This window comes from Hibiscus syriacus, unplaced genomic scaffold (genome assembly GCF_006381635.1).
Source record: "Hibiscus syriacus cultivar Baekdansim isolate YM2019G1 unplaced genomic scaffold, ASM638163v2 tig00110656_pilon, whole genome shotgun sequence".
Lineage (NCBI taxonomy): Eukaryota > Viridiplantae > Streptophyta > Magnoliopsida > Malvales > Malvaceae > Hibiscus > Hibiscus syriacus.
The window spans coordinates 1,136,079-1,149,862 of record NW_024062816.1 but is presented as its reverse complement, the minus strand read 5'-3'; the positions used below and the strand labels follow the sequence as shown (position 1 = coordinate 1,149,862).

Genomic DNA, 13,784 nt, shown 5'->3' with positions numbered 1-13,784 from the left:
TGATTATTTTCCACTTCAAAAATGAACATTTATAAAAGAAACAATCAATAAGTCAAACAACTTAATCTCAGGAAAAATAATGAAATTAATGGAAGCTTACTTGAAAGTAAGCCAAATCATCATCATCATCATCACCACGTACCAACATCATTCCTCTCCCGCCGATTCTCGTGCCTATATATACAACTCAACCCTACCAACATCTCAACGATCGCAGCCTCCGTTTTCTCCAAGTTGGAGAAATGCAGCGTGGGAACAACAGAACCGTCCGCTTCGCTACCAATGTTTGCTGCTCCAAGTTCCTCTCTTGCTGCCACCTTAGTGTATCGTGCGCCACCGGAGCCAACCGCCCTATTATTTCCGCCAACGCCTCTTTCCACCATTCTGCCAACCCCCGGCGTTCGCGCTCATCCTTGTGACATTGTCCCCTCAGCTTCACTCTCAGCGTTTGTTTCAGGTTTATCGGTAACATATCGAACATGTCCTTGCGTTCGGCGTCCGTGATGATCGTCATCGAGCGGAAGTAATTCTCCGCCTTGATGATTATGTTCGCGTAGCCAAACGCCAGCCCTGCTGCTCCGACGGTGTTTTCCGGAGCCGATTGTATCAGCTTTTGGTTTACGTTGGTTTTAATGTTGGAGGCTTTGTTGTTGGTCGTTGTGAAACCGGGGAATAGGAACCCTAGGCCTTTCGATTCAGGCGATAGTTCGCTGCTTATGAAACGGGCTGCACCTCGCTTCATCTTGGATGCTATGAGAATCGGACCCGATTTGGAGATCTTTTTTATTTTATCCTCTTCTTTTACAAGATTCGCCTCTGGATAGATCTTCATGTGGAAACCTTTCGAGTGCGAAACACAGAGGCGCTTGATGGAAGAACCTCTTTTGGCAGCGGCGGTGGTAACGGTGGCCAGAAGGCTCGGAAGATAGATTCCGAAAACGACACAGATCCTCGCGTAAACAGTGCAGATGATTCGTGCCATTAGCGCTACGATCTTGTCGATTTTTTTGTTCCACAGGGAAACGTGTTTGAAATGTCGAATCTGTTTCCTCTGGAAAGAGATTTTATCGTTGATGTTTTCGATGTTCTTCTTATCCGACGAGTTTCTCGGAGACTTCGACCTCTGTATTCTTTTCTCCGATAATTCCAACTCGTCGAGGGCAGCCAAAGAGGTGTATAACAGAGACGTGACGTTAGCATATTTCTCCATCTTCTCGATGATTTTCCCGGCATTCTTGGAATTAAAATCGAGGTTGCTGATATCAATGACCCCCTGTTTCATCATGTTCTGGTAAGCGGCTTCGAATCTGGTGAGTTCTTCATTGACGCAGCGTTTACTCAAACGCGAAACAACGGCGGCGATCCTATGGAGATCCTCGAGCTTCTCTTTACACGCAAGGCCGAGGAGATAAGTTTCATTGGTGGAGTTCAAGAACTCAACGCCAGCGGACTTCACGGTGCCGTACCGCAGCTTGGAGAATTCCTCGTCGGTGAGAGATTTATACAAGGCAACGAGGCGTGACATGTTTTTGGCCGTCTCGAAGGCTAAGATTTGAAGCGTCGGAGAAGAAGGCTTATCTGGGAGGAACATGACGCAGCCGTAAGTAGCTGTATCGTCCTCCATCTCCGCCGTCGACCACGCCACTAACACGCCTCCTCCTCGAGTCTCTCTTTCTCCTTCCTCTTTTCTTCTGCCTCCTTTTCCTTTTTCTATGGTTCAGCTAACACCGTAGGAAATACTTGAAATTGAACGTTGTGTGTTTAATTTGTTACGTTTTTTTTGGTTGGTTAGTTACTTGCCAGGGTTTTGGAGATAAATATGGAGAGATGGGGAAGAAGATTTAGGCACATTTTCCAAGCTTCTTCTTCATTAACACGTGCTAATCCCTAATTGGTCTCATCTTTTTGAGGAAGATTCGTATAATAAAAATGGTGAATTTATGATTCTATTTTTATAAAGTAAAGTAATTGTGTCGGTTTTGTGAAACGGAAAATATATTCTCCTCTTAGACTTGATAGAGACTTTTGACAAAGTCTTTTTTTTACTACTTACATAATTAGTTTCCAACACCTTCACGGATGTCTAAGAAAAGATAAATTAATATACGGTTAAGAAATAACATGACTAGAAATTTCATAAGATATTTAACATAGTCAGTTAAGTGCTACCAGAAATATTGACTAATAATAATGTTATAGGTGAAAAACATGAAGAAATATTAAAAAAATTAACAATCGACAAACTTTATTTATTGGTAGGTATCGATACATTGCACAGAAGTATCGATATATATAGTAATATTTAAAAAAGTGAAGAAAATCGGTTAAAAGTATATATGTATGGATACATTTATAAGTATATGTATACAAGTATCGGTACTTTAGTAATTTCAAAAAATTACAATAAAAGTGCCTATAAAGTATCGATACCTTACACACATGTATCGATACATGACAACATATAAGGTTGAAAATTGACAAATCCGGTTTCAAATTGACACATGTAATTTTGGTCTGACTGTGCAAGTGTGTCGATATTCCAAAGAACCGGAGTTGCACGCATCCGTGCACGGGGAAAGGAAGAAGTAGTTCGAGTGATGGTAAAATTGAAGTTGGAAAGACTGAGCAAGAAAGAAAGGGTATTAAGAATTTAAAGAATTGTATTAATATTGTAATTTATTTTGGAAGGTTATTGGCAAGGAGGGAGAAGAGAATGAATAAAAGAAGGTAGAAGAGAAGGAAGAAGAGAACGTAGTAGGGGGATTATGGTCAGGAGAGTGCAAGTAAATTTGACTTTTTGATGTATGAGTTTGCGGAGCTAAAAAAGCCATTTCTGATTGTTTGCAAAGACAATTCAGAATCGAAGAGGCGAATGAGAACCTTAAGGGGGGAAGTGGGGGAGTAATGGAATTGAGGGGTGAATTGAAGGGGATGATGGGAGAGGTTGAAAAAAAAATCGATGAAGGGGAAAATATGAGGGTTGAAATGAAAGATATGAAGGGTTATGTGGAGAAAAAATATGATGAATTTAAAAAAGATGAAGAAGAAAAGTTGGATGCTGTGAGGAGGAATGATGTTAATGTTATGGGGACACCGAACAATGTAAACGATGTTGATCTGGATTCAAAATGTCCTTTACCTAAAAAGTAGAAGCAGAAGGTAAGATGAATAAAAGGAAATTGTATTTGGTTTTTATTATTGTGTTGTGACTAATATTTGTAATCAAAATTGTAGGTTGAAAAAGTAAAAATATTAAAAGAAATTGTTGCATTTGAAAGTGGAATGTGTGAATATGTATGGAATAGTGGGTTACCATTGAGGTAAGTAATATATATATTTCTTTTTGAGTGAAATTTAAATATTTCATGACAAAATATTAATCCAAATTTATTATACAGCGAAATTGTAATCGAATTGAGAAACCAATTTGCCACAGTATTTGACGTTGCAACTTTAAAACCTATGACATGAGTTAGAGGTCTGGTAAGTAGAAAGTATAAATTGTTAAAACCTAGTGAATATTTTGTAATTGTGTAATTAATTTTGTTAGGTTATTAATTTGGTCGGCTGGGTGTTAGTTAACGATTCGAAGAAGATATCGGGGAAGTAGAAGATTGCCTACATTCTATACAATTTTGTGGTGAGTTAAATTAATAAATGTTGATAATTAGTGTTATGGATGGTCAATTAAAAATGTTATGGATGCTTCAAAATGTGAAGTTGATGGCGACATGGAATTCTTACGCTCTCGAATTTTCTACACAAGCATGTTAGGGTTTTCATACCGACATCAAAACTAATTTCAAATCTCTTGTTCTTTTCTTTGTACTTTGTCAAAATAAAAATTTGACATTCATCTGATAAGGACTGAATTTGTTCTTGAAGCCGGTACAAGGTCTCCCGTTAAAGTTTTTCTTGGACCAAACGAAATGATTCGCACGTATAAATTTCAGTAGCATGGCTTTCTAGGTCAATCAATTTTGTGATATGGAAGGGTTTTGTCTGGGAATTTAAGTAATTCGCTTTCAACTCGTTGATACGAATTTTACTAATTCATTCTTCAATTGCACAAACAACATCTAAATATGTCTTCGTGCTTTTCAATGCAATCGCGAGTGAATCATTCATAGACTCGTACCTTTGTGTAGATCGAATATTGGCAATAAAATGGCAGGTTAGTTATGCTTGTGCCCATAAGTGTTCAGTATTTCCCTTGTCAATCACCCATGGATGCTTTTCGACATTGAATTATGAAACAATTTAACGCCATTGAATATCAAATTCTTCTGTTGTCCACAAGAAAGTCATACATGTAGAAAATGTTGTTGTAAATTTGAGATCACCAATGTTAGCTTGTGCAATGCGAGAAAGATGCCAAGAACATAATATGTTCTTAGCAAAAGGGATAATAGATTTGATAGCCCTCTGCATTGCCCTATCCCCATCAGTGAAAACTGAAAGAGGTGATTTATTCATCATGGCTTGTAAAATAAATTCAGCACCCACTCGAAAGATTGACACGTTTCATCAGCGATGTTGGCAATAGCAAAATACTATTGTTCTATGATGATGATTGACACCGAAAATAGGCATAATTGGTCGACTATACAAATTATCTTTGTACGTTGTGTAGAACGTAATTACAGCACCGAAGCACGTGTAATCTGATCTTGATGTTGAATCAACCCAAATAAGATTATGCAATGCCCCTGATTCTTCTACTGAGTATGTCATAAAAAGCTCGAGATCATCTTGTTTCTTATAATCAAAGTAAGCAATTAGTGCATTGACATCCCCATTGATGATTTCCTTTGCTTTACCTCTTTGAAGTGCATTGTAGAGGTCTTTATGTGTAAATCTAACATTCTGATAAACCCTCACTTGATGCGTGAAATAATTCATTACTTGTGATGTCCCAACACCAACATATTCCAATATTGTTGCCTCATCCACATCAGCCTCACTCACAGCTCTATTTGAACGCATAAATGGTGTCATAACAGTTGTGCACAATGCATGATTATGTTCCTGAAATGACTTACTTAAAACCCATTGATTGTTTGTATTTATTGTTGTCACCAAGATTTTTGTGTTGCATCCGGTTCTTGAGACTAGTGTATGAGCAAGTTGGCGATCAACATTATTGACTTTGGATGACCGAAACCCTTCTTTTGAACAACAAAGTTCTTATGTCGTCACATTCTCTTCCCTATCTAGGCGTGTTGTTCCCTGACGTGCACTAAAACCATGTTTTCGTGTGCATTCCTTGTAAAAATCCCAAGTTTCCTCACGTGAAAAAAAAGAGCTGATCAACCAATATTTCATATTCATCAACAATAAGTACTTCATGGCATTCCCCGCTTGACTTAACATCGTCTGATGCAGTATGATCCATAAATAATGGTTTAGTGGTCCCAAAAGGAGTTGATGTTGAATTTTGATATTAGAAGTTGAAATAGAGGTTTATAAAACAATATGATTATGTGGTGCTTTCAATTATATAAGGTGGTGGTAGTTTAAGAGTGGGTACAACATTTATTTGTTACGACATATTTAGGTGTGTACAATTAATAAGTACCAAATGCAATAAATTTAACTGGACATATCGATACTTTGATTATAAGTTTATACATTTTTTCTATAAGTATGGATACTTCTTGTACCGATATTGAAACTTTTATTCCATTATGCTTGTAAAAAAATTTACACGTCAAATGTATCATTACACATTATTGAAGTATCAATTTTTATAATTTCGAAACAATGTATACAAAGTATGAAAATGTCCAAGTATCGATACATTTTTTTTATCCGTATCGATACTTTTATTCTAGTATGGTTCTCAAACAATTTGTCCGCAATAAAGTATCGATACTTGTAATTTCGAAACCTATTACTTTTAGATAAATTTACAATGTAAATTGTAAAAGTCTACCGGTATAATGATAATAGCATAAACACATCGTATCAGTACTTTGTTATATCAGTATCGATACTTTAATTCCAGTATGCATCTCAAACAATTTGTACGCAAAAAGTATTGATACACATATATATATAGTATTGGTACTTGGAATTTCGAAACCTATTACTTTAAAGTAATAGGTAAATTTACAATGTAAACGATAAAAATCTATTGGTTTAATGATAATAGGCGTAAACGTAAAGTATCAATATTTTTTATATAGATATCGATACTTTTATTCTAGTATGATTCTCAAACAATATACACGCAAAAGTATCGATACACATGTACAAAGTATTGATACTTGGAATTTCGAAACCTATTACTATAAAATAATAGGTAAATTAAAATTGTAAAGGGTAAAAGTTTACCGATATAATGATAATAGGCGTATATACCAAGTATCGGTACATTACATATGTGTATCGATACTTTTAGTCCAGTATGTTTCTCAATAATTTGCACTCAAAATGTATTGATACACATGTATAAAGTAGAGATACTTTAAATTTCGAAACCAATTGCTTTAAATTAATAGGTAAATTTACAATGTAAACGGTAAAAGTCTACTGGTATATTGATAATAGAAATAAATACCAAGTATCAATATTGTCTATATAGGTATCGATACTTTTATTCTAGTATGTTTCTCAAACAACTTGCACGCAAAATGTATCGATACACCTCTATAAAGTATCGATACTTATAATTTTGAAACCTATTACTTTAAAATAATAGGTTAATTTACAATGAAAACGGTAAAATCTACCAGTATAATGATAATAGGTGTAAACATCAAGTATCGATACACATGTATGAAGTATCGATACGTGGAATTTCTAAACTTATTACTTTAAAATAATAGGTAAATTAAAATGTCACTGTAAATGTTTCTACCAGTATAATGAAAATAGGCGTAAATGTACAAGTATCAATATTGTCATATAAGCATCGATTCTTATAATTTCGAAACCTATTACTTAAAGTAATAGGCAAATTAACAATGTAAACGGTAATATGTTGATAATATTGATAACAAATTAAGTAATTAACCTATTTTGTTGTCGTCGGATTTCTAAGGCATCATTAGCTTAAAAAATGCGCTACCTATTACGTTACATAAACGCTACCTGTTATGTTATTATGGTTGATAATGTTTCTAGTAATTAACCGGTTATGTTAAAGTCAATATTTTTTTGGCGCAGTTTACATACGACGATAATATTCTCGGTTATTACCATTATTATTACCAACACAAATAACATTTCTGGTGAAAACATATAACATTTCCGATAGCTTTTATAACCGATCACCTATTTAATCAGTCATGTCATATATTAGTTGTATATTAGTCCGCCTCACAATAGAACCTCCCCACCTTCACTTCTTAATCAATGCTGTAATCTTTATGATAAGGAATTTGGTTTAATTTTGTCTAATTTTCATTTTAGTTCCTTTAAGTTTGTTTCTTTATTTAATGTTAAGGTAAATTATGTATGTGGCCAAATAATTATGAGGAATTTAATTTAATTATTAATATTTTTAATTTTATCAATCAAATCACTTAATTATTTAGAGAATAAAATATACAAATAGTCCCTGACTATAGGTTATTATTTTATTGGGTCCCTCGACTATTAAAAGTTACAAAGTCTCTTGACTATACGATAATATTTTGTTGAATCTCTCGATTATTAAAAGTTTTAAAATGGTCACTCAACTATTTATACATTCCAAAATCATTCTTTTTTGTTAAAAATTGTCGACTGTTTGAGCTGAATGTTATCTTGTTAACTGAATAAAACATCACACTATAGTCGGAAGACCAATTTTTGTTATCAAATCACAACCAACAAGTTAACATTCAACTCAGATGACCCTGATAACGGTAAATGACGAGTTTGAAATATACGAATAGCCAATTGACTGTTTTTTAACTTTTAATAGTCAGATAACTCAACAAAATAATATCTTATATTTATAGGACCATTTTATAACTTTTAATAGTTTGAGGACTCAATAAAATAACGTTATATAATTAGGAGAGCATTTGTGTACTTTACTTTATTTAATAATGTCAGTTAAATCATTAGGGTTAATATTTAACGAAACAAGTGATATTATTGATAAAAAAAAAAATTGGTGACACGTGTCAATACTATTAAATGGTTTATAAATAACATTTACTACATATCTCGTCTCTCAATATTGAAAAACAAATAACTTTTATCTTAAATGTATAATATTTTATATATTTTCATTTAAATTCATATCTTAACTTGATAATATATATTTTATTTTTATTTTAATTTATTAAATATATGTTATTCTTATTTAACATAAAAAATTATATTTTACTCTTATGTTTAACTTAAAAATATTTTTATGATGCATAAAAGGTTATGAATTTAAGTTTAATTTTATTTATTTTTCAACATTAAAATATAAGATATATATCATAGGTTGTCAATTATATTGCAACTAATGGTCTTATCTCAATGTCTCGGCATGTGCTTGGCTTCACAAGCTTCCCAGGTTCAATTTCCTCTTCCTTGTTATTATACCATTTATTGAATTTATTGAATTAAATTAATAAAATATGCAAGTAAAAGGGATTAAATATATAATTATATTAAATTTTTTAATTTGCACGTAATTTTTTTTTATCAAATGTTAACCATTCATGACTTAATTAATATCATTTGGATAATTAAATCATCTAACTAATAAAATTAAATCAATAAATGTATGAATAAACTTTCAGTAATAACCCATTAAACCCTCTTAAGCCTCTAGCGCCGACCCCAAACTTCCCAAAAAACAACGACGAAGAGATGAAGACCCGCCCGATCCTTCCTCCATGGCAAGAGATAGTCTCGTTTCTCTGATTGAGTGCAACGACTCCTCACCTGCTATCTCTTACAAGGATGCTGTGACGAAGTCCACTGTTGCTCAATCAGATTCTAAAACCGTTAATCTAGAAGATAATGATATCGAATTACTCGAAGAGGATATCACTCTTGGCTCCTCTAACAGTATTTCAACCATATATTTTTCAGAACGAGTTCAATCTCTTGCCGTTAAAAGCATGGATTTAACGCTCGTAGTTAAAGTTCTTGGACGAAGAGTGGGTTATAATACCCTGCACAATCGCATATACGGTATCTGTAAACCTTCTTACCCTCTCAAACTTATTGATATTGAGAACAATTACTTTCTTGTAAAGTTCAGTGATCATGGTGACTACCTAAAGGTGCTCACAGAAGGACCTTGGACCATTTTCAGGCATTATTTAACAGTTGAGCAATGGTCTATCGACTTTCAGTCGAACCAAGATTATCCTAGCCGCCTCATGGCATGGATTCGATTACCGGGTCTTCCAGTAACCATTTACAAAAGAAATTTCATTTAAGCTATTGGAAACCAGGGTGGTTCAATGATAAAGATTGATTTTCAAACGGATAATGGTTGCAGGGGGCGTTTTGCACGCCTAGTCGTTAGCCTCAATCTTCATCGGCCTTTGGTATCCAAACTCCTCATCAATGGTCGCCTCCAAATTATAGAGTATGAATCGCTTCCCACTATTGCTTCCATTATGGCATCTACAGTCACCATAAAGACCTTTTTCCGCAGCTACCAGTACAGAGAAATGTTCAACCAATGACCGAGATTCCTCTATCGCAACCTCAGACTATAGAAAACTCAGTTTCGGATAAAGCTTTCGGGCCATAGATGCTCGTGGAAAGGAAAAAAACGTAATTCCAGGAATATTAATTATATAAAACAATTAGTCCATGATTCCAACCACATCATAGAAAAATCAAATCTCGTTATTGAAGATGTCCCTAATAATCAGGAAAATCGATCAAAATCTAGGGTGATTAAAGTGGAATCCACGATGCCATCTTTAGTATTACCTTTAAACCCCGAAATTAGCTCATTGACTGAACCAAAGAGTATTCCTCCAGATAAAAACAAAGCAAAGGATAAGGCCCCAGCAAATCCAAAAAAAGCCCCAGTTGTCCCTTACGCCCCCGAGAAGCAAACCCACCTCGGAGGTAAACCTGCCAAACTGCATGCATTAATTAAAAACCCCATGCAAGGATCACGTAACAGCTAATGGAGCTTCTTCCTCCAATTTTCCACGATTGAACTCGACTGGGAATCTCGACCCTAACAAACATCACACTGTGAAGCTAATAGATGGAGAGAATCCCTGCATCCCAACCGAAGCTCTAGTTTCTCCTGCAACTAGCAAAGGCCCCGAGGCCATGATGGAATAATGGGATCTTCTGCCTTTCCTCTTCACATTTTTATTTACTTATGTATCTCAACATATTTATGTGGAATGCACAAGGCTGTGGCCACCGAAATTTCAATCGCGTTGCTCGAAAATATATGCGAGATCATTCACCAGATGTTGTAGGCTTCGTTGAAACCCGTATAAGCAGTCATGCTGCTGATAAAGCTATTGCTCAACTGAAAATTCTGAACTCTTATAGAGTAGATGTTGAAAACATTTTGATGTTTCGATATAACAAATTAAGTTAAATGAATTTTAAGATTTTCCAAAAAAAAATTCTAAGTATATTCGATATAATTATTCGAATATCAAAATATTACTCCAAGTCTTTCAAAGTTCATTTTAATCCTTACTAAAGTGTAAAATTGTGTTTTATACTTAAACTATTTTTAAAACAATTTTACAAAGTATTTCAAACCGTTTCAAAGCCAAGAAAAATCAGATTGTCTAGGGGGTACAGATTCCCCTGCAGGTTTTTGGCTCCGAGAAAACAGAATGTCCATGGGGTACAGATTCCCCCCCACGGGTACCGATTTCCCCCCCAGGGGGAACAGATTCCCCCCAGGGGTACCGATTCCCCCTGTCTAACAGTCGAAATCAGATTGTAATTAGGGAACCGATTCCCTATGAGGGGGTACCGATTCCCCCCACGCTCCAAGCTATTTTATTAATGGATTCTCATCCCAAACGGCTCCAAAACATCCCCAACGGCTATATACGACTTCAAACACATTCCAAGCTATAAATACAAGCTAAGGACACTTGAAGAAGTAAGAGAACAACTATTCAAGCAATCAAACACAAGAAAAGAGTTTTTCATTCTTATTTCATCTTTCTCTTATAAATATTTTGTTCTTGTGAGCTCAATCTTGTAAACACCTACCTTAGAGAGGTTTTCTTGTTTACATTTTTTATCCTTTTGTAAAGGAAAAATATTCTAGCTTATCCCGTGTAAAAGCTAGGGAAAGGTTCTAGTTTAGCCCTGAAAAACTAGGGAGTTTGTAAGGTTACTCTTTATCCTCAAAAGAAATAACAAATTAGTGAATTTGTTAGAAAATCCTTGGTGAGGAGCTAAGGTAGTGGACGTAGACTTTGGTTGAGAAAGTCGAACCATTATAAATCGCTGTGCAATTCTCTATCTTTCAATCTCCTTACTCCTTAAACACAAAACCATTTCGACCTTCTTTGCAAACCGTTCCGATTGTCGATTCGAGCTTTCGAAAATCTTAATAATTGGTATCAGAGCCTAACTCGTTAAGAAGGTTTAACCACCTTGAGATGATCCTAGAAGAAACTCTACCAATTCCCGACACAACCGAGAATATGGCTTCCACCTCCGGCTTGTTCCACATGGAAGACTCCCTACCAACCGACAAACCTCCATACTTCAATGGAGTCAACTATCATCATTGGAAGAAATTAATGAAAGTATTCATCCAATCCAATGATCTTGATGCATGGAAGATAATCGAGAATGGCTACTCTTCTCCAAAGAATAAGGAGAAGAAGAGGAGTGACAAAGAACGGAAGAAAGCTCAACTTAATGCCAAGGCCATGCACATGTTGTTTTGTGCATTTGGTCATGAAATCTATGAAGGAGTTTCTTCATGTTCAAGTACCAAGGAGCTTTGGAATGAGCTTGAGGAAATCCATGGAAACAAGAAAGAAGAACAAACAAAGATGGTGTCTCTAATGGCTCGTGAAGAGCCCGAGATATCTTCTAACTCAAATGAATTTAATTCATATACGTTTGATGAGTTACAAGATGTTTTTAATAGGTTATATTCAGAGTTTGAGACCATGAACTCCAAATATAAGAAAATGATTTCAAAATTTAAAATCGAAAATGATTTTCTTTTGAAAACAAAAATAGATTTTGAAAGCCAAAATGAAATTTTGAAAAAGGATTTAGAGCTTTCAAAAATAAAAATTGAAAGTTTTGAAAAAGAAAATTTTGATTTAAAAGTTAAGCTTGAATGCTTAACAAAAGAAAAAAAAATCATTTTAAATAATTCATTTAGTTCAATAATGACAATATGCTCACATTGTCATTATCATGGTCATAAGGAACATACTTGTCATTTGAATAAAGGAAAACGTTTTAGAATTACGCAAGTATGGGTTCCGAAAGGAACAAGGGGCATTGAAACTAACGTCCAAGGATCCAAAGTAATTTGGATACCAAAATCTACTTAAATGTCTCTTGTAGGTGTGTGGGAGCAATAGTGATGAAAATGATGATATTCAAGATGCTCTAGCCACACATGAAAAAGGAATGGGTAACCTCTAAGCTTAATGCTTTTAATTTTGGTTATTTGGTTGCTCATTTGATTTTAAGCATGCATGAGTTTTGATTTTAAATGATTATGCATTGTTTTTAATCTCATGTATGTTAAAAAAATGGTTGTGATGAACATTTTAAATTTTTAATGATTTTTTATAATTTTTAGTTCATCATAATAAAATTTTGGTCAAAATTGGTTTTAATGCAAATGATATCTCTCTAACAATTGATATCAACTTTTCAAATGTTTTGATTTTATAAATTTTAAAATTTTGACCTAAATTTAAATATTTATGCATGTGGTTTAAATGAAAATGATATCTCTCTAACAATTGATATCAAAATTTTCAAATGCATAACATTTTTGGAAAACTTTATGCATTTGCACTTAATTTCAATAATTGATATTGCATAAAGTATTTTAGACTTGGATGTATTGAATTTCATGTTCTACTAACATGTTTGTTATTCTTTGTTGAAATTCAATTTTGTTTAAGTGTAAGATCCTAACAGCATAATTTTATTTGGAATGCATTTATTGAGGGGGAGCTTTGATTTTTTTCAAATGATTTTTAAAATGTCAAATTTACTACTTACTCTCCAAAGTTATTTTGAACTTCAAATATTAGAGTCTTTTTGATTTAACAAAAAGGGGGAGAAGTGTTAAGGTGTTAAAGAGGAGAAGTGTTAAAGTAAGGGGGAGTAATTTCAAATTTGATTTCAAAATCTTAAAATTACTCAAATGTTTTGTTATATCAAAAAGGGGGAGATTGTTGAAAATATTTTGATGTTTCGATATAACAAATTAATTTAAATGAATTTTAAGATTTTCCAAAATATTTTCTAAGTATATTCAATATAATTATTCGAATATCAAAATATTACTCCAAGTCTTTCAAAGTTCATTTTAATCCTGACTAAAGTGTAAAATTGTGTTTTATACTTAAACTATTTTTAAAACAATTTTACATAGTATTTCGAACCGTTTCAAAGCAAAGAAAAATCAGATTGTCCAGGGGGTACAAATTCCCCCCGCAGGTTTTTGGCTCCGAGAAAACAGAATGTCTAGGGGGTACAGATTCCCCCCCAGGGGTACCGATTCCCCCCTAGGGGGTACCGATTCCCCCTGTCTAACGGTAGAAATTAGATTGTAATTAGAGAACCGATTCCCTATGAGGGGGTACCGATTCCCCCCACTCTCCAAGCAGTTTTATTAATGGATTCTCATCCTA

General features: G+C 34.2%; 2 protein-coding genes across 2 annotated transcripts; one reads left to right on the top strand and one right to left on the bottom strand.

Annotated features, from left to right (window-relative positions):
* Positions 1-1,785, bottom strand: LOC120137332. The gene is made up of 2 exons (XM_039153102.1): positions 1,080-1,785; positions 1-1,049 (listed from the first exon to the last, which is right to left on the bottom strand). Exons 1-2 carry the CDS (start codon positions 1,622-1,624, stop codon positions 194-196), a joined length of 1,401 nt encoding a protein of 466 aa, XP_039009033.1. The 5' UTR covers positions 1,625-1,785; the 3' UTR covers positions 1-193.
* A 7,040-nt stretch (positions 1,786-8,825) lies between these two features.
* LOC120137310 lies at positions 8,826-9,629 on the top strand. Its single transcript, XM_039153089.1, has 2 exons — positions 8,826-9,347; positions 9,393-9,629. Exons 1-2 carry the CDS (start codon positions 8,826-8,828, stop codon positions 9,627-9,629), a joined length of 759 nt encoding a protein of 252 aa, XP_039009020.1.
* Positions 9,630-13,784: the final 4,155 nt, after the last annotated feature.

Bases quoted from the DNA above. Each gene is read 5' to 3' on its own strand.
- LOC120137310 (XM_039153089.1), top strand. From the start codon at position 8,826: ATGGCAAGAGATAGTCTCGTTTCTCTGATTGAGTGCAACGACTCCTCA. The intron at 9,348-9,392 runs GTAACCATTTAC...ATTGGAAACCAG, and splicing joins TTCGATTACCGGGTCTTCCA to GGTGGTTCAATGATAAAGAT.
- LOC120137332 (XM_039153102.1), bottom strand. From the start codon at position 1,624: ATGGAGGACGATACAGCTACTTACGGCTGCGTCATGTTCCTCCCAGAT. The intron at 1,050-1,079 runs AAACATCAACGA...CTCTTTCCAGAG, and splicing joins TCGGATAAGAAGAACATCGA to GAAACAGATTCGACATTTCA.